General features: G+C 35.0%; 2 protein-coding genes across 7 annotated transcripts; one reads left to right on the forward strand and one right to left on the reverse strand.

The window, feature by feature from the left end:
- Positions 1-1,967: 1,967 nt before the first annotated feature.
- LOC118050229 (two-component response regulator ARR12) lies at positions 1,968-7,652 on the forward strand. Of its 4 annotated transcripts, XM_073410026.1 has the most exons (8): positions 1,968-2,321; positions 3,099-3,251; positions 3,610-3,984; positions 4,341-4,417; positions 4,502-5,758; positions 6,489-6,648; positions 6,823-7,014; positions 7,106-7,598. In XM_073410026.1, the coding sequence occupies exons 1-6, from the start codon at positions 2,189-2,191 to the stop codon at positions 6,558-6,560; spliced, it is 2,067 nt and encodes a 688-aa protein (XP_073266127.1). In that variant the 5' UTR covers positions 1,968-2,188; the 3' UTR covers positions 6,561-6,648; positions 6,823-7,014; positions 7,106-7,598. The 4 variants fall into 4 exon arrangements, with proteins under 4 accessions (XP_073266127.1, XP_073266126.1, XP_073266125.1 ...); XM_073410025.1 differs by lacking the exon at positions 6,823-7,014 and having other exon boundaries at positions 7,106-7,652; XM_073410024.1 differs by having other exon boundaries at positions 6,489-7,014.
- A 2,823-nt stretch (positions 7,653-10,475) lies between these two features.
- LOC118050228 (CHD3-type chromatin-remodeling factor PICKLE) lies at positions 10,476-27,368 on the reverse strand. 3 transcript variants are annotated; one of them, XM_035060497.2, is made up of 31 exons: positions 27,211-27,368; positions 26,729-26,875; positions 25,207-25,344; positions 24,962-25,116; positions 24,565-24,726; positions 23,312-23,553; positions 23,103-23,198; positions 22,864-23,000; positions 22,578-22,790; positions 22,393-22,500; positions 21,597-21,647; positions 21,388-21,487; positions 20,321-20,463; positions 20,132-20,235; positions 19,654-19,792; positions 19,361-19,530; positions 18,879-18,945; positions 18,649-18,771; positions 18,082-18,191; positions 17,914-17,995; positions 15,773-15,979; positions 15,081-15,231; positions 14,896-15,001; positions 14,722-14,796; positions 14,165-14,226; positions 13,992-14,068; positions 13,625-13,755; positions 12,409-12,790; positions 11,681-11,816; positions 11,353-11,426; positions 10,476-11,172 (listed from the first exon to the last, which is right to left on the reverse strand). In XM_035060497.2, exons 2-31 carry the CDS (start codon positions 26,870-26,872, stop codon positions 10,618-10,620), a joined length of 4,440 nt encoding a protein of 1,479 aa, XP_034916388.1. In that variant the 5' UTR covers positions 26,873-26,875; positions 27,211-27,368; the 3' UTR covers positions 10,476-10,617. The 3 variants fall into 3 exon arrangements, with proteins under 3 accessions (XP_034916388.1, XP_034916387.1, XP_034916389.1); XM_035060496.2 differs by having other exon boundaries at positions 27,056-27,324; XM_035060498.2 differs by having other exon boundaries at positions 26,982-27,324.
- Between the last annotated feature and the right edge of the window lie 572 nt (positions 27,369-27,940).

Consider the following 27,940-nt stretch of genomic DNA (forward strand, 5'->3'; position numbering starts at 1 on the left):
GTGGTTAGACATTTCACCGTATCACCCGCTTTTTTATTTTATTTTATTTTCAAATTTTGTGATTTTTTTCTTGCATTTTCAGTATTTAAATACCATTCCGCTTTATATTATTTTTGTGAGTTAGTCCTTTTTAAATATTTTTATTTGATAATAAAAATAATCAACAGACATAACTTAGATTATATATAAACATAGTTGTTTATTAAGCTACATGTGTTAATCATGTTATCCACTAATTTGATCCAACTAGGTTGATATTAAAAAGTTAATTTATTATTCATTCAACTCGATAAAAACTCAGTTTGATTGTTTTATCATTTTTATTTTTAAAAAATCCTGAAATTATGTTGTTTTTTAATTAATAAGAGTTAATTTACTCAACTCGTAATTCAAGTTTTAAAACAGGTAATAAAATGGATTGTATTTAATAAGTTTTTATATAAATAAAACTAGACATGGTGTATTATATTAGTATTGAGGTGTATAATATTAAAATTTAAAAATCAATTTTATTAGGATATTGATATAAATTCATTTTAATGTAAGTAGAAAAGAGAGGTGAAGAAGATGATGAACATATAAAAATTAAGAAGACCATAAAAATACACAAGGATCTACTACTTAAATAACGTAACTAAAATGAAATAAGGTTTAAAACTCTCAATTTCCATGTGCTTAAATTCAAATTACTAAATCTTCTTAGCAAGTTTATACCCATTAAAATGGTGATGAGGAGAAAAAAGAAAATTTTAATCATAATCCCAAAATAGATGCATTAAAAAAAAAAAAGAGAGAGAGATACTCTATTAATTAAGATTGTCAATTTTTATTAAAAGAAAGAAAGAAAAACAAGGAATATTTAATAAGCTTTAAAAATTCCCCAAATAAAAATTCAAATAAACTAACTATCCATCCCATCCCTTACAAGTTTAGTAAAAAATCCACTCATATATAGTATTTTAATCTTCTAAAAAAAACTAATCCTGTAACTAAATTTTGTAAAAACAGCATTGTTCCCACTAATATCTAGATAGGGTAGAAAATTGCAAAATACTACTTTCAATTAATTCCTTTACAATGAAAAAGAAAAGTACATAATTCTAAAACTGTACCAGAACGGAAAATATCAATTACAATCCAGAATAGATGCGCGTGGCGAGAACGCGCAACCAAATATGGTAAAACAAATCTTGATAATAAAAGCTTTTATCTTTTTAATCTCTCACTCACCACCGTCCACAAATTCCATCACCGTCCAAATATATCCTTACATTTCATATTCTTTATCATCACACTGTGGGCTTGATTATTTTATTTGGTTCCTCAGATTTTAATTTTTATTTACTTTGATCCTCTCGCTATTATCCCCCTATTCTATTTATCATCACAGAAGTGATTCTACGAAAGATCGTGGTAAGATCTCGTTTTTTTTTTTTTTTTTTTTTTAATGTTTTTGCATAAATACTTTACATTTTTTCTTTAAAAAAGCCCCTTTGATGGAATATTATTCTCAAATTCAATTTTGGAAATATCTCGTATATTTAATGAGTGAATCCTAATAATAATTCTCATAAGTCAATCGTTAAAAATGGTTAGAATGTCATTTTGTGAAGACTTTAAATTATTATTATTATTATAAAAATTTAATATTTTTTATGTATTAATGTGAATCCCTTACTTTTCACTCTATATAATATGATATTCTAGTGATTGATTATTAACGGTACTTGATAGGTACTTTATAGAAGGAGCATATGAGTGCATGAAAAAAATAATCAAATGATTATAGAAAAAAAAAAAGTCAACAGTCAAAGGATGATATTATAATAAAACATAAAATAACTATCAAAGTAGAAGAATATTCAAAGTAGAGGGACCAAATAAAAATAGAATTTCTGGCTCGTTGTCGTGTTTTTTTATGTTTTAAAAGCTTTCTCTATCTCTAAAATACTATATTCCAACTTAGCCAATCAACTCTTTTTATTTATTGCCACTCTCTCTCTCAATTGACCCATTACCAAGCTCTGCCATTATTATGGTTTATGGGTTTTTGTTGAGAGCTTTAAACTTTGAAAAAAAAACCAGTTAAAGCTTCAATCTTTGAAGCAAATACTAGCACCCGACTTGGTAAATTAGTCCCTTTCTTTCATTATTTGCTTTGACAAGTTGTTTTGAAGAGAAAAAGAAAATGACTGTAGAGCAGGGAATTGGAGATAGCAATATAGACCAGTTTCCTATTGGTATGAGAGTTTTGGCTGTTGATGATGACCCAACTTGTCTTTTACTGCTGGAAACTCTGCTTCGTAGATGCCAGTATAATGGTTTGTCTCTCTTTTTTTATTGCTTCATTGAGCTGTTCATGTTTTTTGGACATGGGTTTTTGTTTTCATGTTTTGTTGTTAAGGCTTTTATGTTTTCGTTGTTTGTCAGATTTACGTTGTTAGTTGTGTAAAATATGAATGGTTATAAGCCATTGACATGAATAATCTTTGTTCTTGGTTTTGATTCTCCTTGTTGATTGAGAAGTTTTATGTAACTGGTTTTTGTAAACATGATGTTTGTGTAAACTGTTGAGTTAAATTAAAGTATCTTGTCTTGTTTCTTGGTTTCTTGAGAAAAGAAGAAATCTATGTTCTCTGCTTGCTTTGATCCGGTTTGTTACTTTTGGGAGATAGGCACTTAGATATGTATCCACTTTAACAAGATTTTGTAAGTTAAAGTTTACACTTTTGAATCTTTACTGTCTCTAATGACATTCTGAGGTTTTGGCTACTGGTGTGTTACACTAATTGGAACTGTTCGATCTTCTAAATTGATTGCATTTGTACTCTTGGGTCATTAGTTCTTTGGAGTTAGATTTGTGTAGATTTGTTCTGAGTTTAAGTTTCGAAATCTTATGATTTATTGGCATGACACACTTCTGGATCTTTTCTAAATAAATCTAAATTTATTATTGATTTTCTGAGTTTCGGTTGAGTCTGAATATTTTAACCTGATAAATCTACATTAATGATTGATTTTGTATGTTTTAACTGATCTATTTTTTGTGGAATTTCACAATCTGGACGTATACAATATATGGGCTGTGGATTGTGCAGTTACTACGACGAGTCAAGCAATCACGGCATTGAGTATGTTGAGAGAAAACAAGAACAAGTTTGACCTGGTTATCAGCGATGTCCATATGCCAGACATGGACGGTTTTAAATTGCTAGAGCTCGTGGGGCTTGAGATGGACCTACCTGTCATCAGTAAGACAAAAACACTACACATGGTCTTTTGCTCTCCGTGTTTCAGTTTTGATATATAGGAAAACGTGTTGCAGATTCTTTATTGACCCGTGGAGTTCCAAAAAACATTTTGAAAATGATCATTTTCATGCCATTTCCAGATTTCCAACATCCTTGAAAATTTTAGAGTTCACTCTATTAGTCTGATTAAAACTCATTTTGTTGGTTGATTCCAAAGCCGAAAATTAGGATCTTGTTCTGTTCAGTTAACAAGTTCATTTAATTTACTGTTTCTTGCATAGCATGTTATTGTAACATCTTTGCAGTATGTGGTTGTCCAATTGGGATTCGATTCTAATTGAATAACGTTGAGCTGCAGTGTTGTCAGCGAACGGTGATCCAAAGCTCGTGATGAAGGGGATCACTCATGGAGCTTGTGATTATTTGCTCAAGCCTGTTCGAATTGAGGAGCTAAAGAACATCTGGCAACATGTAATTAGGAGAAGGAAATGTGATAACAAAGACAGAAACAGCTCGGATAACCGAGACAAGCTTAATCAAGGAAGTAGTGAAGCAATACCTGACCAGAAGCTTAATAAAAAAAGGAAAGACCAGAATGAGGATGAGGATGAGGATCGTGATGAGAATGAACATGAAAATGAGGATCCAGCGGCCCAAAAGAAGCCCCGGGTTGTGTGGTCAGTGGAGCTGCATCGCAAGTTTGTGGCAGCTGTTAATCAATTGGGCATTGACAGTATGTTATTTCACTCATCATCATACTAGAGGTGTTTAAGATGTTTTTCTCGGGTATACGACCCTGGTTTTATATATTTATTTATTCATTTAGTGAGTGTGTGTGCATGCATGCGCCATTGTGCACATGCATATGCTTACTATTTTTCCTTGTTAATATTGGAGACAATGTGGTTTTTGACTTTTCTCTAGTGCTTGAACTTGTTTTTTCCCTACCTGTTATTTTAAGCAAAAGCAATCTCATTGGTTAATTAAATCATAGATCTTTTATATTCATAACAAACTCATTCATGAATGAAACCACCCTTTTGTTTTGGTGTTTCTGTTCTATTTTTCATTCATTTTGTTTTTATGCAGAGGCTGTTCCAAAGAAGATTCTCGATTTGATGAATGTTGAAAAGCTTACAAGAGAAAATGTGGCAAGCCATCTCCAGGCATATATTCTATCCTCTCCTGGTTTAATTGAAATTGAATAATTATTTTCATCCGGGAAACTAATTACACTGTCCTGGATGCAGAAATATAGGCTTTACCTTAAAAGGATCAGCACTGTGGCAAACCAGCAAGCCAATATGGTGGCAGCTTTAGGTAGTTCAGATGCATCATATCTGCAAATGAATTCTATGAATGGACTGGGATTGCACAACTTGGCTGGATCTGGGCAGTTTCACAACACCCCTTTCAGATCTCTGCCTTCTAGTGGAATGCTTAGTAGGTTGAATTCTCCTGCTGTTCTGGGCATACGTGGTCTTCCTTCTCCTGGAGTGATTCGATTAGGTCATGTACAGAGTGCACCGCACTCAGCTAATGGTTTAAGTCACTTCCAACCAGTTGGACACCCTGGAAATAATGGGAACATACTTCAGGGGATGCCAATGTCATTAGAACTTGATCAAATACAATCAAACAAGGGTGTCAACTATGTTAGGGAACTTCCTACTCATCTTGATGATACAGCCAGTTTCCCTGTATCCAGTGGTTCCACAGATATGAAAATAATTGCTGGGAGCTCAAACAGCCCTTTTGTTGGTGTTTCAGGCAAACCTTTGATGCTGGAAGGACATGGTCAAGGGCTCCAAGATGGCCAAAAATTTGGAAATCAATCTTCTCTCCCAGCAGGTTCCTTAGATCCAGGATTTTCTTCCCATTTCCCGGATCATGGTAGATGTAATGACAACTGGTCCAATGCTGTTCAGTCAAATGGGGTCCAATCAAGTTCTTTTACCTTAAATGACTGTTTTAAGCAATCTACTCTGCATCCCAGTTCCATCAGAGACAGCATGTCAACAATGGCCTTGCAAAGTAGGAATAATCACTGTGATGTTTCTTCTATCTCTACTCTGCCCATTCATTTACAGGACTCCAAAGCAGATCTACAATGCCAAGTGGCTACAATGAGCAGTGATGCTGGACAAATAATCAATAATGGCCAGCTAGGGTGGGATGACCATAGACAGGATGATCCTTACCACGCAAATGGCATATCTAACTCAATAAACTCTGCAATTCCTATTAATGGTAATGGGAGTCTTGTTGGCCGGAGTTTGGATCCAAATAACATGATTTTTCAGAGAACAAGAAGCTTCAGTTCAGCAGGACAGTCAAATTTTGTTGACACCTCACTGATGAAGCATAATGAGGTTGAAGGTTCAGCAATGGAAACATTAGTGAGGTCAAAGGATGGGTATTTGCTAGGTCAACAGAAGCAGCAGGACAGCTATGTTTCGAATAATTTTGGCTCCTTGGAGGATTTGGTGAGTGTAATGGTGAAACAGGCAAGTCCCCCATATCCCTGTCTATTCCTATGGAGATGCCTTTGTTTTTCCTGTCGTATATTGCATATACAATTTGCATGATATTCTGAGCCTTAACCATCGAATAAGAGAATCTTCTAGGCAAACAAAGTTTTTATTTTCCCTCTATTATCATTTGGCTCTCACTCAAGCAGCACTACCCTTATATCCATGTTTTTTTGTTTGAACTTTCTAACTGTTTCTTCTGATCATCAAATATATGTTTCAACTGTAACATGGTTTAAAAATGGCGTTCCCAATAAGAACCTGCAAGTTGATGCCAGTTCTTGTTTTTGTTCTGAATGAGTCTCTTATCACATCATCTTTGAATCTGTTTTTTTATTATGTTTTTCATGCCCTATGAGGCCAAACATTCTTGATTAGGAGAATAGTCTGGATGCTTGTCTGTTTCTCTGTGTACGGGATATATCTTGTTGATTAGGAGAATAGTTTGGATGTTTGCCTGAAATGCTGTAAACAAATCCCCATTTCTTACCCCGAGAATTTTGAGCCGAAAATTCTAGCAGTTTTCATCCTTCACCACCATTTAAGTCATAAGGATAAATATTTTGCTGTCTGGGATCTCCATGTCATTGTTTTCTTACTCGATGAATCATTTTCGATTTACATCCCTTATCAGCATTTTGCTGTGTTCACTATCTCTTCATCAACTCTAGCCCTGGCATTTAATAACAAGGATTCAATGATGCAGGAACAGGACAAGGTGAAGTTACCAGAAGGAGACTTTGGATGTGGTGGTTATTCTCTTAGGACATGCATATAAAGCAGATTTATGCTGCCAAGCCCACATGAGCAAAGGATCTGCGGAAGCATTACACTTCATGCAGATTGAGTTATTCCTAGTGTATTTGGTACTCCATTTATCTATGTATTCCACTTGTTTTCTTTAGAGAACTGTATGTTAATTGCAGTAGTTGTTTTGTTCTCATATTCAGTAGAGTAAAAAAAATTTCTTTTTGTCTAGTTGATTAAGCAAAGCATTGTAATCTAATAACAATTCCTAGAACTTCTTTGAATTAAACTAGGAAAATGCCTCGTTCCTGGGCCCTGAAGAACAAGTGTTTTCTGCACTATTGATGGCATTGAGATTATCACATGACCCCACACTGAAGAAAAGAACCACGATTCCAACCAAGAAAAGTGTCCCCGCTGTTATTATTGACTAGAAATGGTTTTTGATTGTCTCTTACCAAACGACAGTTCCACATATGTTTCTTGTATGTATTTGAGAAAACTATGTCTAGAACACATCATTGTGACATGTCATTACCATGATAATCAGTAATCATTTCCTCGTAATCTTTTCAGATACCTCCTAGATCTCACCCCCACTCCAAACAAAAAAGAAAGCGACTAAAGATACAAAGGTCAATGCTTCAGGTTTATTGCAGATTCATGAGAAGGTAATGAGAAAAGGCATTCAGGGCTTGTGGAAGCAGGCCAACCCTCACATCAATGCCCGCAGAGCCATTTGGATTCTGCATCAAGTATGCAACCTGAGGGATTGGAGTAACCAATGGAGAAGCACAGGCTGCATCGCCATGTAGAAAATCAACCTTGTGGAATGGCATCCTTGTCCAATCAGAAACTATAGTTTACTCCTTAGGAGGTAGAGTGCCTTGTGGCCCATCAAGTGCTTCCATATATGCAGTCACGTAGTCACTGTTGACAGAATTCTTAGCTTCTTTTATCTTCTCTATTATAGCTTCATGGCTTCCTTCCTCTAATTCTCCGGCTGTTAAAGCAACAGAAATTAGTACATAAGCACTGCCACTGAAACCGTTAGACAGTGGAGGCATCATCTTGTTCCTTATGTCCATGGCAAATTGCTAACACTCCATTCTTTCCTTCCTCACTCCTAAAGCCTTGGTCCTTGTCTAATTTATTAGATGTTGAAAATAGTCAGTGCAACCCAGCACAAGGTTCACAAAACAACATAGAAAACACCAAATACAGGCCCAGCATTAGCTGTATAGCTTATGATCAGAAACATGTACTTTTCAAATTTCAAAGCAACCCAAGGACCCCCCTCTCTTTGCATGAGTCCATCTCCCCAAAGGAAACTACATCAGCTATCCTTAGGCCAACTATTTATGATAACTTTTTCTAGTTTTCCTAGCTGGTCATCTAGCTGAAAGTGTTGCTGATGATTTGGGGAGAAAAAATATAAAGAAATATATAGCTTGTAATTACATTAAGCAACAATTAAGCAACAACAAACCTAATGCTTAATGAAAGAAACATTAAGGAGACGACTTTTATATATATATATTAACATAAAGTTGTGGAATACATGTTCGAGATCAAATGAAACTCGAAGGTGACCACTGTAAGAGGATTAATCGCCACATGATGATGCATCTCTCACCAACTAGGTATACAAAATATTATGTGCACATAAACTAAATACTCTTCGTTAGCATTGTGTTACTGGCAAGTATATCAATATCAAGACATAATCATATTTTAATGCATTTTAATAGATACTTGCATATTAAAGATTATCTCACTTATTCGAAAAACAAAAAAAAAAGACAAAAAATACAAAACTAGAGACCATTAAAGATAGTTAGGAGAAATGTCAGCAGAACCTATAACGGATATGAAAAATACTAAAAAATAACTCAAAACAAAGTAACATAAACTATTTAAAACTCTAAGCTTAGAGGTCAAAACGTAATTATAAAGCCAAATCGATTCACCCAATTAATCTCGAAAATAACTCAAACTGATCAAACTTAATAAACCCGATAAAAATCTACCGTTAAGTTAAATGGTTGACCGAAATGTCCGACCAATTGACCTCCATAACAAGCCAATAAGCAGTAACCTATCAACCGGTCAGTTGGTTCAGCCAATCAATCGACTAGTTGATCGGGATTTCTAAAATCTTGATATGCTAGTCCTCAAATCCCTAAAAATAAGCATTCTGTTATTCAAAAACCCATAATCCAGACAACATATCAAACTGATTTTGAGCAAGACTAACATTCTAAAACATCAATTAAATCTCTTAAATTATTTCATCATCAAATCAAAATAAAAACCCTACATTCTTTTTCATCCTTTCACAAACAATTTCTTAATAAAAAAATAACAGTAAAGGGAATCACTTATTTGTTTCTTCAACCCTTTTTAAACCAAAAACTTAAGCTAAAACTGAAATTCTTAGTATTTTGGGAGAAAGTTATCGTAAGGGAGAAAAAAGAGAAAGAAACAATTCTCCAACAACTCTTTTCTTTAAATACCTAGGTTAGTTGGGTTAGATTTGGGATGAACTTTTGGATTTAGGTTAGATTGACCAAAAATATGGGTCTTACACTTCTCATGTCTTTGGTTCTTTTTTACCGCTTGTGCTAGTACACATCATAGGTTAAACCATGCTTATATAGTATGTCTCGTAGCTCTCCAGGAATCTCTTTAATTGATGGTGTATCATTTTTTTAGTGGAATGACACTTTATATAAAAATTGTTAGTTCTTAAATCAAAATGAGTGAAATTGGCATTCTAAGCACAATTATTAAACCCGATCTAGTTTAGCAGGGTAGTCTAGAAAATTCACGATCTAGAACTTGATCCAGTTCAAATTTTAATTTGAATCGAAAAAAAACATTAACTTGACCAAACTTAATTAACCTAATGGTTGACTCGTGACCCTACTAAACTAGTCTTAGTTAACATCAAGAATTTTTTTTTTAAATAAAACAATGTTGTTTTAATAAAAAAAAAATAACATGAGTTAATCCATAACCTACAAGATTGACCCAACAACCTAGTAACGTGGTTCTTTTCGAGGTCATATCTCAAGCGGACAACTATGATTAAAATAGCTTTCCACTTAAAGTAGGTGGTAGTACTTAATGCTGAAATTACAAAAGTAGAAAAGACATTGCCTTTCTATAATGAAATGATGCACCACTCCCACCTTATTCTGAGTCTAGCTCCTAGGAATGACATTTCATAAACCTGTCCGGTTGTGTACTGGGAATAATTGCAGAGAATCGTTCGGTAACACTAGCACTTCTTCCTATGATCATCCCACGAAACTCTTTCATTCATCGAAGTTGAAGTTGATATCAGATGATCATCCCAAGAAACTCCAAACTTGTTTGCGTTTTGCTCCTGGCCAATGGCTTCCTCTCCAGTTATGTTCTGGGAATAGTTGCACGAAATCATATGATAAACACTTCTTCCTATTTCTCAATGATATCAGACGATCATCCCACAAAACCCTTTCATTTCATACATGTTTAAGTTGATTATTTACTCTCTTTTTAGCTATACTGCTCTTGTCAAAGAACACATTTGCGATCCTTCTTCCTAAGGTACTGCTTTAATAGTAAAGGTGCTCTCCTTCTAAGATTGGAACTTGACTAGCTGGGAGAAATCTGATTCGAGTTCCACTCCTTGCCTAGCTCCTTGAAGCAGAATGAAACCCAGCTATTAATTAATAACAGGCGTTCCTAAGCCCCATGGATGAAAAAACATTACCTTACATCACCTTGGAGTCAGTTGAAGCTGTGGGAAAGTTGCAGGCATACGCAATGACAATGATATTAAATTTATCGAGCAGGCATCTGGAATCTTGTGGAAATATAAGCTGCATTGTTAGCCGATGAAGTGCATAAAATCTCAAGCAATACCAAGATTTGCTAAATATTAAGAAGTACTCGATGATTTTTGTAAAAGAACTGCATGATTTGAAAAGAGTACTTGAAGAGTACAGTTTAACTCTTACTTATTTTTGGCTAAAGCCTGTAAAACTAGTTTGTTAGCTAAAATGAACATGAAAAGGTTACAGGTATTCCATTTGTATGTATCAATCTAAAACGATTACCCCCGAATCTGATTTCTCTGTGGTTTCATTTTCATTTGATACAGCATCAGTGTTGGTGTCAGTACCATTACTTGTATCGACCATTTGCACATCCTTTTCAGATGTCCCTGGTGAACACATAGGTTCTTTTGGAGGCGTAACTGGGCCTGCAGAATGTGGAGCTTCTTCATCCGAAGATGCAATGGTTTCTTCCAATTTTGGCTCTGTCGTTGCCTCCAATTTTGGCTCTGTCGTTGCCTCTTTCATTTCAACATCTTCCACAGCAGCAGCATCATCATCGTTATTCTCCTTCTGTCGGTCAGATGGTGAATGAAGTTTAGCCTGATTGCTCTGTGATTCAGCTTGCACATGTTTGTTCGAACCCAGAGTACCTTGTTCCGAAGTAGATTTTTGTTGTAAAGGAGAGAGAATTTGATTCATCTGTTCAAAAATCATCTCTAATGGCTGAAGGCCCTGTCTCAACTTGAGACTTGCAGGGTGGTTGGTTAAGGATATCTGAATTGTTTCATGAACATTTTGCTCCAACACCGTGCACATCTGCCAGGAGAATCAGAAAAGACAATGTGTTAATCCTCACATGGCTTTGGCTCAACCACTACCACTAGTGTGTGAATTGTGTCCAATTTCCATCTCAAGTGTTTCCTATCTGGTGCATGATACAAATCCCATCCATTGAACAAAACATGGAGAGTCCAAATGAATTAGCAGAAGATTTACCTTGTTATAATGCTCAGCCAATGCCAATCTATCAGGATTGTCATCACAAGCAGCTGCTGAAATTTCTTCTGATCCTGCATAGAAAGATTATTGGTCATCCATGAAATTGTTGATAATTAATCAAACCGATGACACCTATAATCTGATTCAAATGTTGATAATTAATCAGGATATGTTTATATAATATCATTCAAATGCCTGCCACTCCATCCTGTAATAATAGTAAATTAATAATGAACTTCCCTTCAGAAATCTCTCAATTTCTTTTTCAGCAATCCCAAATTTGGTAATCTGAAGAGCAATAATTTATAAACAAGCATGAACTTACCAATTGGTTCCATCTGAGGCAACTGGTCAATCATTTGAGCATTGATCTCTATGGAGCCTAAACTTGAGCTGTCAGCAGCCTTTGTTTCACCATCAGCCTCTTCACTTGTAATCTCATTTGGTTTTATATCACCACCCTGTGAGCATAAACAAGGGGGGTAAAGGAACTTGTGGGTCTAGAATCAATTCAAGTATCATATCAATACAAGCACCGAATACACAATTCTACTGTTCTATAAGCTCTTCCTGATGAACTGCTATAAAATAGAGAATATCTTGTGTTCTGTACCAAGAGAGCAATGATATTGACTGGCTCTAGAAATATAAGGCTGTGTGGATTAAGCCACGGAATTTCCATATCTCAGTCAAAATAATTTAACAGAAAGAGCAAGCTGTCAACGGAAAAGAAAGAGGAAGATTCATGTGTCATTAATACTGTTGCTACGTGTTGCGCAATCAATTGACAAAATAACTGCCTAAATCTAATTGGTAATAGTGAATAAGGAATTCCCAGCAATGGTCCTCCTTGAAACCAAACTCTTGCTGGAGTTAAGATGTTCTAGCTTATAACTTGGCTATTCTTTTTCCTAGTATATGAAATATTGCAATTCAAATTAGATTTCCTAAAAAATTGATTGCATCCAAAATTTTAGTCCTTCGAATTTAAAGCTATCTGAAAATGCAAAAATAGTCATTGTACAGGAAACAAAAAAAATCAAAATCACTTACAAAGTAAATTTTCTGGTACTCCGCATTGAGTCCTCTCTCCAAAAGCAGCACTCTTTTCTTAATGAACTCTACCTGTCGTCTCTGCATATCTCTAAAATGAAATAATATAGATGAATCTTGGTATAACAGTGCTGGGTTTGCAGCATCAGTTGTCCCCTGAGCAACATCAGCTGCTACATCATTTCCAGTAACATTTGCCTGTGCCTGGGTGCTGGGAGCTTCTGCATTAGCAATGTTAGAAGTAGAACCATTTTGTGCTTGAGCAACTCCTTGCCCAAGGACAGGTAGTCTTATACAAGGAAGATTCAACTCTTTACAGATTATCTCCTGAACCTTCAAGTCCTTGTCATCAACAATAGCTTGCCATCTTCCATACCCATGCCTAGAAAGTAGATGACGACCAAAAACAAAGATCTTCATAACTGACTAAATTACTAATGTATTCAGCATGCAAATCTAGTTCACATAATACAGAGAAAGCACTAGTTTTTCAGCCTAGTGAAGCATCTTTGCATCCATTTCCAAGGCCAAGTGGTACCCTGCCACATGAGGGGCTAGAACTCAGGTAGGAGTCCCTGCTTCGGGTGGAATGGGGGCTTTTGGCACATTGTTTATAAATTAGGTATCTTTATTTTTATACACCTATCATGAGATGTTTGATGTGAAGTATATTGCAATAGGGATTTGAACATTTAACTTTCAACCTCCTCTTTATGTAAGAGAGGCATGGCTACAAATTAGGCTGTACCTCAGGCACCCTAGATCCCATGCATCACTCTCCCCAAGGTAAAGTCTACTGGAGTTTAGGTTTGCCTATCCTATGCAGTGCTTTGATTTTATTATTCTTTCCTATACTATCCAACTATATCTCCATAAGAAGCAATATATCAAATATTTTAATTCTGATCTAAATAGGTACAAGGAAACTAGGGTGAGAGTGAAAGTCCTAGAATGGGTCAGACAATGTTCAGCATATTCGTCAAATCTTTAATTTGTACAAAAAATTTAAGCCCTGGTGCATGCACATTCACATACGCTGGGAGATAGAGCACTTAAGAGACAAGCAAACTCAACCCAAATTAACAAAGCCTAAGCACAAAACTAGTTGGGTCTATCTATTTAGAGGCAAACAAAGGCAGAAATGCCAAAAAAGTGATCATGTATAAATATTTCAACAGATAAAAGTGATGTAACAGACAGTAATGAGAAGGCATACTTCAATACTGCATGAAGTAACAATGAATCGTGCTCTTGTTTCCAAAATTTTCCACTCTTCAGGCCTGGGTAGCGCAGTATAATGTCATCTGTGAAAAGGGCGCTACCTGGGTTCTCTGATGCAAACCTCGCCTATCATTTCCAAAAACACATCAAAATATATCATTTGACTAATGGGAGCAAAAATGGTTGGGTATAATGCCCATATTTCTTATCTTAGCAAATGCACAAGGAGTGCACTCATGTCATGCTTTTTCAGCTCTAAGCACCTTCAAAAAGGCAGGCCCAAAAGAGGAGAGAAAGAGAGACCAGGTGCGAAGAATTTAAAGTAAAATTAAAGAAACATGAATTTCAACATGCAGACTCACCTTATCCCTTATCAAAAGCAGGACAGCAATCCTAACAAGTACATCTTGTATTCTAAGACCCTCTTTAGGAACACCGTCTACAATCAAGATCATAGATAGTGAACAAAGCAAACATAGCACATTAACAGCACAAAAAATATCAAATTAAAAGCTACCATGTGAAGATTAATCACCTGAAAAATTTGGTGAGTCAGTTAGATCTTCCGCTATGTGAGTCAAGAATAATCGCCCATAACTGAAAATAGGAGATGGAAATACCATTTATGAAAACAACAATAAACTAGTGTATAAAGAATTAAAGTTGGGTCCCAAAAAAGAAATACAATAGTTAGCTCTCTTTAAGCAATGACCAGGGTAGCTTGCAAATGATATGCAGGGAACAAAAATTGTTGATTGATAAGATAGGAGATCTAAAATGTATATAGTAACTGCATACTCTGTGAAATGAGGTTCCTAGATATGCAAGAAATTAAGGAAAATATATACTTCAATAGCTTCCAAACAAAATCAAATCTTGTTGCCTTGAAACTAAACAGTGTATCTTCTAGCAACTATGAGTGCATGCATACAAATGTCATCCAATCCAAACCAAAAACATAAAATTCAATAAGAATGCAAGATGTGAATCGTATGACAAAGATGATGCTGTTATTACAGGTTTTGAACGTTAAGTTGCTATAAATCCCTAGCACATATTTAACCAATAAAAGGTAAAGCTAATGTTCAATACTTTTCTACTTCCTCATATGTCTTCTGTTTCAAACGAGAGGCAAACTCCTTCCAGTCATAGTCTCCAACCCCAAACCTGTAATATAAAATTTATGTGAATGCTGGTGCAGAAACATTTTAAAAATTTCATTAACCACAGGAACATTATTCTTATTTTCTCAATGTAAGATCTAACCTCATCAAGATTTGTACAAAGGCAGCCCTCTGATTTTGTTTAAAACCCAATACTCTGAATGATCTTCCTTCACCTTCCATCAGAGGAATTGGTTCTGTATTATCCACTGCAAACCAAAATCAGTATATCATCAATTTCTGTCACCGGTTCATCAGAAACAAACTAGGAAGGAAAAAATATAATACCTCGAGCTTTCTTCTTATAAGGCCTTCTTACTGTCTGAATTCCTGATGATGTTGTTTCACCATCAGTCAACTCAGCTTCATAATTGTCATCCTCACCATCAGAGCTTACATCTTCTAGACCAGCAAGGTCATCATCTTCAACAGACACCATCTGAATCAGATGAAAATAAACCAGTTAATCTCATTTCCAAAGTCTCAAAAATAAAAGTGCTCTGTACAATTCAAAGAAGCCAAAATATATGAGCTAGTTAACATGTTTAAGCCTAAAAACACTTCTTTTTCAAAATTAACTATTGCGAAACTTAATTATTGTGCTTGGAGGGCTGAATTTGTCAAAACATTTAAATCTACACCCTAATATCATTTGAAATCTGACCCAAAAGAATCAGATACTTTTGTATGATGGGTCCCACACCACGCCACAGTTACATATTGCTTCAAACATAAAGTTTTGTTTTGCAAGTTTACAATTATTCCCTTTACTGCTAATGGGAAAAAATGACAGAAAGGCACAAAAGGAAATTTTGAGCTCCCACTTTTAGTAGATTTGAATTTAATTTTTGACCAAACTGGTTCCATACTGGCTGCAAGTGAAAAACAGCATACAATCTCATACCAAGTAAATTTAAATTCTTGATGATAACAAGCAAATGTGTTTTACCAAATATGATAGAAAGAGAACACAACAATACCTGCTTACGGCTTCTCTTTCCTTTGCCCAAGGCATTAAACTCCTCAACTTTGTGCACTTCATAACTATCTTTTAGCAACTCTTCCCAATAGTTTGTTTTTTCAGTTCTTTCAGAATTGTTTATGGTGGATCTCGTTTCCATGGCTGCCTTTTGAGCTTCCTCCTCTGCGGCAGCCTCTGCTTCGTCAATATACTCAAAATTTGCAACCTAAAGCACACAAAATGGTATTTTCCAATCAGAAGCAATTCAGATGATTGTAATTCAGAAATCAGACAGCACAGAACACAGGAATATAGAAACAATTCAGTTCTATGAAAAAGTTGCAGTAACAATTAAAGATTCAATCTTCAATACAGTATTTTGCATTAGAAACCATTTCAAACATGGCTGAATACTCAAACTATAAGCAATGCATGACACAAGCCCTGTATCTGGGATTCACTGTACTCCTCATCAAGAGTTCAGCCATTCATTGACTTGATGCAATTTTACCTATCATATACTAGAGGTGCATTTAAAATGATGGGTCACTTTGCATTGTCATAATCAGTTAGAGAGAGAATCTAGGAAAGAAAAGATCTGCCAAAAGGATCTAATTCTGTTGCAGTCCAACTGCATCAAAAGACCCTTTTCCTCTATGATCTACCAAAATTTGTTAAATGAAACTAGATCATTCACACTGTTCCCCTTGCCTAATATCCATGTATACAAGGAACAACATTATAAAAAACTGCAGCCTTACAAAAGATTTCTCAATATGGTTTGAACCCCACTCCCAAAGGAACACCAAACTTCCTAAAAAGTCTTAGGACAAAATTCTTAAGTGATGCAAATGCAGATTTAAAATCAAAACTCAATTAATATGAACTCCACTAACCCCCAACAACTAATTAACATTTCAGCCGCAGTAAGATAAAATTCCAGACACACACAGAGGGAGACGGAGATGGAGGGAAAGAGAGAAGAGACAGTGAACTTATGTCTGCTTTTTCTTCATGTATATTGAAAGTAACAGGTTATAAATGTTTCAAGAAGGTTTAGATTTGATTTTTAATGACTACAGTTCCAATTATTCTTAGAATTTGGCAAGTTTTTATCAGAAAGAGTGCATATAGAGTAATAATATGCCTATGATAAGTATCACAGATATAGCCAGAAGAGAGTATCTGCAGAGAGGGAAAACATAAATGATGTATTTTCTAGACCATGATTTTAATCTTAATTGCCATGTGGTCATTAAAAGCATATAAGCTTTTCTCTGTTCTTTTTTAATCTTGGTAAAGAGGCATCCCAGGCTCTTTGAGCATTCAATGAGACCCAGAAACATGTAACTGACAGGTGGGACAACCAGAAACATTCCTCGGGGCTGACCACCACAGGGGTTGTGAATTCAACTCTATAGCAAACAGAATATTTTCTCAGAACAAGTAGATGATATAAAGATAAGTTGGTTTGTGTGACAAGTAACAGCAACCACTAGAGTTTGCGCTAAATTTACTTATCAGGCCCAACATGGAATAAATAAGACTTGATGTTGTACAAATCTAAATCACGATGCTAGTGAAGAATAAATAGTACAAAAACCTAAAGTGACCATCATAAATAAATGTGAGGCAAGGACATAAAGAGTCCAATAATCATGGTCGGATAACTAGAAAGGGTGACTAGGAAATGCCATAAAGGCATCCAGGGAAGCTATGTGAACCAGATGTATATTCAGACTGCTATAAAGGCAATCTAACATGGTTAGTGGAAGTGGATGCTAAACCAATCTTTAAAAGCATCTGCCTAAGATAGCAAAGATTAATGAAAAACAATGTGAAATGTGGTGAGGAAGATAAAACATGTGTAGCATAATTACTTCCCCTTCCATTATGCTTCCAGCACGTGCACTGGGCTAGTCCACAGCTTGTCTTCTAACAGGAAAACATAGTTTTCTTCTTGTAATGCATCAATCAGAAGAGTGAGGTAATATATGTGTGGAATAAAACTGTCTACACAGGAAAGGAAAAACAATTGCAAAATAGAGCAAGCCTATTCTATGGCTGCTACAGAGCAAGATCATGCCTTCACAGAAAATCACCACAAACACACCTCAACAAATAACAGACAAAAGCATTGTAGTTTAAAAAAAAAAACACCTTAAATGCCTTCAAAAATCCATCTTCCTCTTCATCATCCAATGATGTTTCTTCATCTCCAACTTGTTCACGGTCAAGTAATCTATTCAAGAAACAATGCAAACTACTACTTTTAGCAAACGTTTAAATTTGTAAAACACTAAGATACAAGCTGTCAAGTGTGTTTACCGATCAATAGCAGCATCATCATAATGAATTTGACGTGATTTTCCTGCTTCATCATTCTCATCAGCAAAAAGCTCCTTTGAACCATATCTTATGATGTCATCTAACTCTTCCTAAAACAAAATCATAATCTTTTCAGTGATTTCCTCAAATTTTAAACCCACACATTTGTCATTAGGTTTTTTTTTTCCCCAAGATAAGAACACATATTGCAGTAACTTCTGTGTTGTAACTGCCCAAGAAATATACCTATATAAAGAATGTTGCGTGCATCAGTGCACCATAAACACAACAGCCAGCATTTTCTAAAAAACTGCCAAATATAGCCAAGAAAAAGGAATATAGTCTACTGATGAGTATGTGGTGCTCTCAGTATAAGTTCTGCATGGTTCATATCTTTTTAGTTTTTGCCACTAAACCATACTACAATATTAACTATAATTAAATTGTGCCATCTCTGATCTGCAACTCAAATCATAATTTTCATTTAATTTAGCCCACACAAGCAACATAAGTTTCTACTATTACATACACAACCAAAAGCCTCAACCAATGAAAAAAGATTATTACCTGATTAATATTCTGTGCCTTCAGCCTCCCAACAACAAGGTGCTCTAAAACCATTTTCTTCTTAGTCAGTTGCATCATCCGTTCCTCAATAGTTCCTCGGGTTATGAGCCTATAAATCAATACCTGCAACACCAAAACAACACTTCAGTGTAAACAAATAACAAACAAGCAACCAAACAGCAGCAGCAGCAAAAATAGTTATCTATGACATCTTGAGCATAAACTTTAACCTTGTTGGTTTGCCCAAGTCGATGTGCTCTAGCCATTGCTTGAAGATCAGCATGGGGATTCCAATCACTAAAAAGCCAAAAATAATATGTTCATTGAATTGAAAGTCAAAGAAAAGGAACGAAAAAGAAAAGGAACCAGAAAATCATTACAAACCCACAGGACAAATTGCAAATTTAGAACTTTTTGAGTTTCAAAATCCAGAGCACCCGAAAAGCATTTTGATCTTTTGAAAACATAGCCATTAGAGATGTCAGCAAATTGAAATAAGCATAGTGGTATTGCCAAATCTTGTATCGGTCAGGTTACAAAAATTCAGAAAACACCAGATTCCAATCACCATAAATTTTATTACCATCATACCACCCCCTTAAACATGTAACTACTACTCTACCAACATTTCGACAGCACCTGCTTTCTCATTATCACTTAAAAAAGGAATACTAAATATAAAAATAAAAACATTCAAATGAAAACAATCAACCTATCATATATAATAACAGTATCAGCAGTTGCAAGGTTTATTCCCAGTCCTCCGGCTCTAGTTGAGAGAAGAAAGCAAAATCTTGAAGAATTTTTGGCATTAAATCGATCTATGCGCACTTGTCTCTCAGCTCCACCAACCTTTCCATCTATCCGTTCATAAATCCATTTCTGACCACAGAAACAAAATGAATGATAAAAGACTGAAACAAATAATGTATATATCTCAACAACCTATCACTGCAGCAGACAAATACAGATTAAGAGTGTGACAAAATAAGAACATGCTGATACCTTATGAGTGCAGTAATCTTCCAGCAAGTCCAGCATGTGCTGAAATTGTGAGTAAATGAGAACTCTATGCCCTTGTTCTTTAAGTCTCACCATCAGTTTGTCCAAGAGTTGCAGTTTCCCAGAAGTTTCAAGGAGCTGCCTGCCACATAGTTAATAAAACGACAACAAAGGAGCACAAAAAAGATCAGCAAATAAAATTGAGTACTTATAACTACTGAAAAAGTATCTTTATACACACTGACACAACAGGGTACAGAATTAAATTTCAAATTGGCAACCAAAAATGAAATGAAACTCCAGATGAAGCCATCCTCTGCCTCTCAAGCAAATTACACAGGCAGAACAGGCAAGGAAGATAAAGAGTATGTCCAATCATAATGTAAAGGCATGCATAACTGGAAATGTATCTGTGCAAATGCACATGTGAATGCACTTGCACAAACACACAAGTACGAATACATAGAATTAAACTACATACCTGAAAGATTCATTGGTATCTTCAATATCCGGCTCCACTCCTTCTAACATATAAGGATGACAACAGAGTTTGCGCAATTCCATAACCACATTGATAAGAGAAATCTGGTCAAGAAAGATCCAAGGACAGTATTATGTTAGGTTGCAATGCATTAAAATAGCTTCTTTTCACTACATTAATAAACTGCACCTGTGCACCACCACGTCGAGTTAGTATTTGATAGTTGCGAGTCAGAATGGCCTTGTAATATTCTTTCTGCTTGCTACTTAGTTCAACACGTAGAATGAGTTCCTTCTTAGGAGGTAGCTCTTTCATGACATCCTTTTTCACCCCTATAGGAGCATCACAAATTGGCACCCACATTTTCATCAATGCAAAAAAGATTTACAGAAAAGGAGATGAAAACCATCCTTTTGCTTCAGCAGGCCATAAAACAGACAGCAACAGCAAGAGAGAGAGAGAGCCCTTAAAATTGCATATTTAACAATTATATATATATATATATATATATATAAGAAAAAGCTACCAGAGCAAATGCAATAGATAGGGCACACCCACTTCATGGAAAACAACTTTTGTCTCCCAAAACAAAGCTAAAGCCTTCTTCAAGTCATAATATACAATAAGAAAAGTTTTTTTGTAAGAACATGCATTTGTTCATTTCACATTTGTGTTTCTTTTCTTGCGGAAGGAAACAAAGTGAAACCACAGGTGTTTCAGAATATAGGACAACACAAATCACAGAAATAAATGTAAGCGTACAAACAAAATAGCAAATCAACAACCCAGCTCCTCGAAAGAAAGTGGAAAAATCTACCACTTCAATTACCTGTAGTTTCTCAATGGAGGAAAACAAAAACCAGGTAATGCTAATGTGCTGACAACTGAAAAAAAAATGAGAAAAGACTACAGGGGGGGCATATTTTTCAGATGGTTTTCTGTGTTATACATAACAATTCATATATCAGTTCAAGATCGGAAACTACAAAAAAATAAACTGGTTCAGAAAGTGCGGCCCTAAGAGAAATCAAATGCTAAAACAGAAGAGGCATCCACCAAATAGTCAGATAACACTTCATTTGGCAGGATTTGGCACCTTCATGTTCAAAAAGAAGACAGAAAAGGTTCAGAGTTACAAAAAAGAAACACTTTTAATCGACACACCTAACATAAAATCATGGATACCAATAGCGCTGGAAATCCAACAAATCAAATGAGGTACAAGTATATCACATAGAAAAGTTTTGAGATTTTACTTCTGAGGAGATGGGGAGCCAACATTTTATGAAGTCTCAAAATCTGCTCCTCTTGATTTATATCCTTAAACTCCTCTTGGAATTCCTCTAAACTTGCAAACTGCAAAGATTTTGACCAATAAGAGGAAAAGTCTTTCAATTTAGCAATGGACTCTTATAACCTACCATGATCTAACAAAAATCTTATGCACAGTAGCACACATACTAACCTTCCCAGCATCAAGGAAATGCATGAGCATGAAAAGTTCATCCAGATTGTTCTGAGCAGGTGTCAAATGAGTGCTAGTAAGTTAGACAATTCAACAAAAACATATGTAAACAGTATAATTAAGTGGTAGAATATACCAAAAGGAAAAGGCATGAAAAGAAGGCTAGTGGGCCATTCATATGATGATGGGAGGGCACTGCACATTAGTTTCTATCCAGATTTGCAAGATAAATATTTGCTTCTAAGCCTATGGCATGCATAAAGAACTCGCAAAACTAAAGCAATAAGATGATAAGATTATATAATAGATAGGAGCACATATAATACAGAAGTAAGAAAGTAAAACATGCATCCATACTGTGTTGCAAAAGTGCTGGTTTTGTTGATTAGACCAAATCTGCCTGTCTGCCAGTTTTCAAATTCAGTAAGCTAACTTTACAACATGATTAAAATCACCAACAGATACTCCCTTAAATGCTCCAGAGGCAGAACATCAAAACAAATGATGGGATGCAAGTTAAACAAAAGAACACTTGACAAGCCTTTCAGTTATTGGCACAATTAGTGATTTCATACCCAGTGGTTTCGCTTAAGAAATACAATTCCAGACTGGAATCAAGAGAAGCATAAAGGCTTTTACATTATATAATAGGTTTCAGAACATGGGCATACAATAAAGCATTTTTACTTTTCAATTTTATTCTGGTATTGGTACTTATTATATGCAAACATTATTCCCCGGCAAAAAGCAATAATCTTAAGTCCATGAGATTCAATAACATCATTAGACGACAAACCTGAAGAGGGGTTCCGGTCAAAAGCACACGATGGTTACTACAGTACTGCTTCAGCGAGAGAAACAATTTAGAGTCCTTGTTTTTTAGACGGTGACCTTCATCAACAATCTATATGTAGATGTCAGTGTTAAGTAGCAATAACATGAGGGGACTAGCACAGCACTCATTGAGCCATAGAATGTTACCATGCATTCCCACTTTATTGGTTTCAGCGATGTTGAGTCCAAGTTAATCATCTCATAAGACGTTAGAAGCACATCAAATTTTATTCTATCTTGCTTGCTTTCAGTTACAACTTGACCAGATTTCTTTTTCTTGATCTTCTTGTGATTTTTGGGATAGTAAAACTCATATTCCCTTATGACAGCACGAGCTTGTGCGGAGCCAACATACATAACCTGTACAAGAGAAACTTCCACTCAGTGTTTTCTTATCAATGAGTAAGATAACTGAAGAGTTCCGTGTACATACAACATTCATTTGAGGTGCCCATGTTGCAAATTCACGTTCCCAGTTTCGCAATGTTGAAAGTGGAGCTACTACCAGATACGGAGAGATGCCCTCTTCGCGAAGAGATGCTAAAAATGCAATACTCTGTATAGTTTTCCCTGGAATCAAACAAAAGAGGGGGGGATGTGAATACATTGGCAAAAACAATGACAAGCTATCAGTGCAAAGACAACAACACAATAAAATAAAGCAAGACTCACCAAGGCCCATCTCATCAGCAAGTATTACATGTGTTTGTTTGGACCAAGAAAAACGTAAGAAGTTCAGCCCTTCTAACTGATAAGGATGCAGCGAGCCTTCAATTACAGAAAAAAAAGAGCACTCGGGAATTAACAAAAATTCAAACAAGTAAATCTTAATAAAGAAGTATGCTAGGTTTCAAGAAGGAAGAAAGACATGAATGATGTACCTCCAGAAAGAAATTCAGGACTGTGATCACACTGTTGAAATTCTTTTGATTTCTTCTTTGAATCAGCAGCATCTTGAAGGCTGCTCTTTTGCTTGCTTGGTTTGTGAGACCTAGATTGAATTTTATTAAATCTTTCTATTTCAGGCTGAAATGCAGATACATCTGATTCAAATTCCCAATAACATTCATCGTAAGGGAGTTCCTTGTACTTCACAAGATATTCCTTCTCATCCTCATCTCCCCTGAAGCATGCAACAGTGTCACATTCAGGAATCTTGTGACAGAATCAAACAATTTCAAAAGAAAAGAAAAGCTGAAATAGCATATCTAAATAGCCAAATCACACCAGTGTTATCAAGAAATGCAACAAGTAATAACAGGTGACTATATTATAAATGGTAAATTTCCACTCTGATACTTTTATGCTTTTATCTTCAATTAGTGATTTTAAAGTTCAAGACACGAGATGTACATAAGAAAAGCACCTCCTCAAGCCAAGAGGGCATCCTAAAAAATGCATTAAGATATAGTAAAGAGGTTCCAAAATAGAATGATGAGGGCAACAGCGAAAATCACATGGCTATGCAAAGATTAGCATCCCTTCAAGCATCAAATTATTCTGCTGAACTGCCTTGCATCCAAGGATGGATCCATGCCCCCATCATTGAGATTATAGCAATCTGTTTATTTTCTTTGAAAAGAACATTTTTTATTCCTAAATTAAAATTTGTTTCTTTTTTCCTCAAAACATTTTTCTCAACATACTCAACCTTTCATGTATGAACAGTTTCCCTCCACTATCTTAAAAAATGAACACATTTGATCCCTGAAAAGAGAAATTGTCTTTGCCCCTCAAAGCCCTCAATCCTGTATAGGTCCCTAATTATGTCTAATCTTTAGATATGAAATTGTCAATGCTTGAAGAATAAGGATTATTATCTCCAACAACAAAAGTTCTGCTAAGAAACATGCATGTAAATTATTGTATTAGCAGATTAATTGCATGCTTCCATGTTCTCAAATATAATTAAAAGATAGAAGTGCGCATACTTTTAACTTAACAGAAGTGAACTCCACGCCATTGATTTTGATTTCCAACAAAAAAAAAAAATCCCCACTTCAACGTTTGTTTTTAAATCTTTACAAACAATCAAACATAAGAATAAGACAAGGCAGTGTAAAACCAAAACTACATTTTCTTTGTGCATGTGTGTGTTGTGTGTTTGTTTCATAAAAGTTTCAGATGAGTCAACCTGCAAGCAAGAATCCGATCAACAGTTGTCCATTCAGGTCGGATAGCAACAAATTCATCCTCAGAGTTGTTGTTTGATGCCATCTGACGATTGAAGTTGTTTACTTTAGTCTTCAGACGGGGATTTGACTTGAAAGCTTTTAAAAACTCTTTCTCAGGTACCCTGTGAGGAGTTGTGCAGGAGAAGATAACCAAAAGGAAAAAAGAAAAACAGCAAAGAAGTGAGCAAAAAATGCTGAATAGACAGGAGAATATCATGCCAGGTCAAGCCTGGTCATGCTGTAGCAACAGCACAAAGGAGAACTTGAAAGCATTATAAAAGGATTGCAGCGTTAAAATGTTATTTTACATGCAATTGTTCTTCATGAGAAAGTTGGAAATCATATAAACAAAATTACCAAGTGCAATGTAGATAAGATAAGCCTTTCCACTTCACAAGATACTGTTTTACAAAAATTTGCTTTGAGCCCAGTTTAGAGGCATCACTATCATCAGCAACAGTAGGGCGCATTTCACAGTCCAATAACTTATCGATATCATTCAGAGGGCTAACCTGCAGATGAAAGAATAGTAATTGTCAGTTATGAATAGAATAATGCTAATGTAATAAACAAGAGTACCCAAGAGTGTCATGGAATCATACACATTCAGGGCACCTCCAATTGCTAGGAAAAGGAGCTTTTAGTGGTGGAAGCAGGCACTTGGAATGGTAAGCATATGTGCAGGTTTCACAATTCAGAAGATTCTCACTTTCTCCACAAGCTTGACAGGAATCCTCCTTCTGAATGAGAGGGAAGAAAGAAAGAGGAACTATTAAAGAAACATGAAGTTTGTAAAATTTTTAAGACTAAGAAAGACAATCATGGGAGGACAACCAAAGCACAGCATCTACATTCACTGGAAACAAGTGTGGGAGCATGGATATGAGAGATCTTTCAAATCAAATAGATAATCTGCCTCATGTTCAAAGCATGATTCTCCTCAGTTGTTTTGAAGCCCAAAGCCCTAAGCAACTAAACCCCCAAATCATAATTTTGTCTCTCTTTTGTATTTCATTACATTGCATTTCCACAAAAAAATCATTAGTTTTTAAATCAATTTTAAGAAATAAGCATTAATTTTCTCAGTTGCAGTCAAATATTTTCCTGTTCCATCATCTTCATCTTTTAAGTTCAAGGTTTAACATGACAATTAATGAAGGCTTATTCAGTTAATCAACAAACTCCAATGAAACGAGAAAAAAGAACACCAAATATATGATGGTATGATGGTATCCTGGAATCAATGAAGATTCCCACAAAAAGATCCAAACAAGCTTATCCTTTCCTACACCACCCCAAACAAGAAAAAGAAAGGAGCAAAATGCTAATGAAAGTATGAAACTAATCCACAGTCAACAGCAATCCTCCAACCCAAGAATTCAACTCTCATTTTTGACAGGCTGTGTCTTTTATCCTGATTAAAGCAATCTAACTCATAACAATGAATAACTTCTACAAGGGCAATGGTAAAAGTAATGCAATGAAAAGAAATCTCTAATAGCAAAGTACCTCAAAATAGAACTAACCAACTCAAAGCAATCCAGTCATTGACCAAGGATCTCATCAAACCAAGCACTAGACCAGCCACAGATTTTTAAAAAAATAAATAAAGGAAAAATCTGTGTGACTAACAGCAGCCATAGGACAACAAAATTGCATTATTTTTTCTTCGTTATTTCTACAGAATAAAGTTCACTCAACTTGGAAATTACTGAACACATCAACTTTATTTCCTCTGTTAACTAGCCCGTGCATGAAAGGAAGTCTTAACAACATCATTAAACATCCTTAAGAGCAACAAGTCAGCCACATTCCTGATCTTTTTACATGAAAAATATCAAATAAAATTCATTTTGCTCGGGAATTTAACTCGTTTTCAGAAGTCAAAACTAAAAAAAAAAAACACAATATTCACCTTAAAAACAAAAACAAAACAAAAAATCCTTAAAAAATATTAAAATGTTAACGCCTCAACTATCTTAACCTCTAAGTGAAACTAGTAAAGCATCAAAGTCGGTAATTTTACATCAACAGCAAGGTAAAAAGAAAAAAAACCATTATCATCCAGCATTAAGAAAGTACACATTAACCTACAAGAAATAAGTGGGAAGAAAAGAAACAAACCGCGTCATCCCTGACAAATCTTTCAATTTTCTCCTGGGGATTTTTAGCTTTCCCTGAAACAAAATCATCATCATCTGATTCATCCAAGTTATAAACTGGCCTCCTTTCTGATCTAACACGTAGCCTCTCCACTAAGCTACTCATTTTCTGCAACCAGAACAAAAAAAAAAACACTAAGACATCCCATTATCAAACACCACAAACTCAAGAATCATAAACAAAACAAACCAAACCAAGAGTACGAGAAACCAACATGGCACGTTCACCAATTCATGCAAGAACAAAAACCCACTTGATAAAACAACAGAAATTATCAAAATTAATCACCATTTCAAGAATTAAAAGCCTTCTAGGTCAGTGGTTATTGAAGTAAAGTGTATCTTTATGTGTGTGGGTCTTTAAAAGCAAAAATGGCAAATGGGTTTTCACTCTTTTAAGAGAGGTTTTGTTAATAGAGGTTTTAGAGCAAGAGAGAAAATTACCGGTGGATCTGGGGATCCAACGTTGTGAAAAATCCTGGCTAGACCCAAAAGAACACCAAAATCGGAGTTGGGCTACACGGAGAAAACTAAAAATACGGTGTTAATGATGTCATGTCACCAAAGACAACGTTTTTTCTTTGGTTTTTTTTAAAACTGAAAGTACTGTTTATAATAGCGAAGGATTTGCATCCGGATTGGCGTGCGGTTTGGCTTTTGCTTTTTGGTATTTTTAAAAAATATATTTATGTTAAAAATATTAAATTAATATTTAAAAAAATATAATTTTAATGTATTAATATTTAAAATAAATTTTAATATTACAATACCAAACATTATAAAATGTATTATTATAAGATTATCAAAGTGTTGAGGGAGGGTGGGGTGAAATCAAAAGGATAAGGTAGTTTTTTTATTGTTGAATTTTTTAAGATATCTAGATAGCTTTTATTTTTTATCAACAAGGAAAAATCTATTTGGTTAATTAAATAATTTTTACCTTTTGTTTTAGACCTATATATAATTATGTTTTAAAGATTAGTTTTATAAAGATTAAAATAATATACTTTTTTTATGAAAACATGTTTTTTTATTTATTTTGTATGCAAAAATTTATCTCATAATAATTTTAACTAGACAAGTAATTTTTAAAATTTATTTTTTAAAAATCATAAATAAAAATATTTTTTTAAAAATTTATTTTTTTAAAAAGAGCAACTGTAAAAACTATCAT

Source organism: Populus alba, chromosome 6 (genome assembly GCF_005239225.2).
Source record: "Populus alba chromosome 6, ASM523922v2, whole genome shotgun sequence".
NCBI lineage: Eukaryota > Viridiplantae > Streptophyta > Magnoliopsida > Malpighiales > Salicaceae > Populus > Populus alba.

Excerpts from the sequence above, each read along its gene's own strand:
- LOC118050229 (XM_073410025.1), top strand. The coding sequence starts at position 2,189 with ATGACTGTAGAGCAGGGAATTGGAGATAGCAATATAGACCAGTTTCCT. Across the intron at positions 3,252-3,609 it reads GATGGACCTACCTGTCATCA|TGTTGTCAGCGAACGGTGAT; the intron begins GTAAGACAAAAA and ends GTTGAGCTGCAG. Across the intron at positions 5,759-6,488 it reads TGAGTGTAATGGTGAAACAG|GAACAGGACAAGGTGAAGTT; the intron begins GCAAGTCCCCCA and ends TCAATGATGCAG.
- LOC118050228 (XM_035060496.2), bottom strand. Across the intron at positions 18,772-18,878 it reads GACTTGGGCAAACCAACAAG|GTATTGATTTATAGGCTCAT; the intron begins GTTAAAGTTTAT and ends TTGGTGTTGCAG. Across the intron at positions 11,173-11,352 it reads TGGCTGAGCATTATAACAAG|ATGTGCACGGTGTTGGAGCA; the intron begins GTAAATCTTCTG and ends TTCTCCTGGCAG.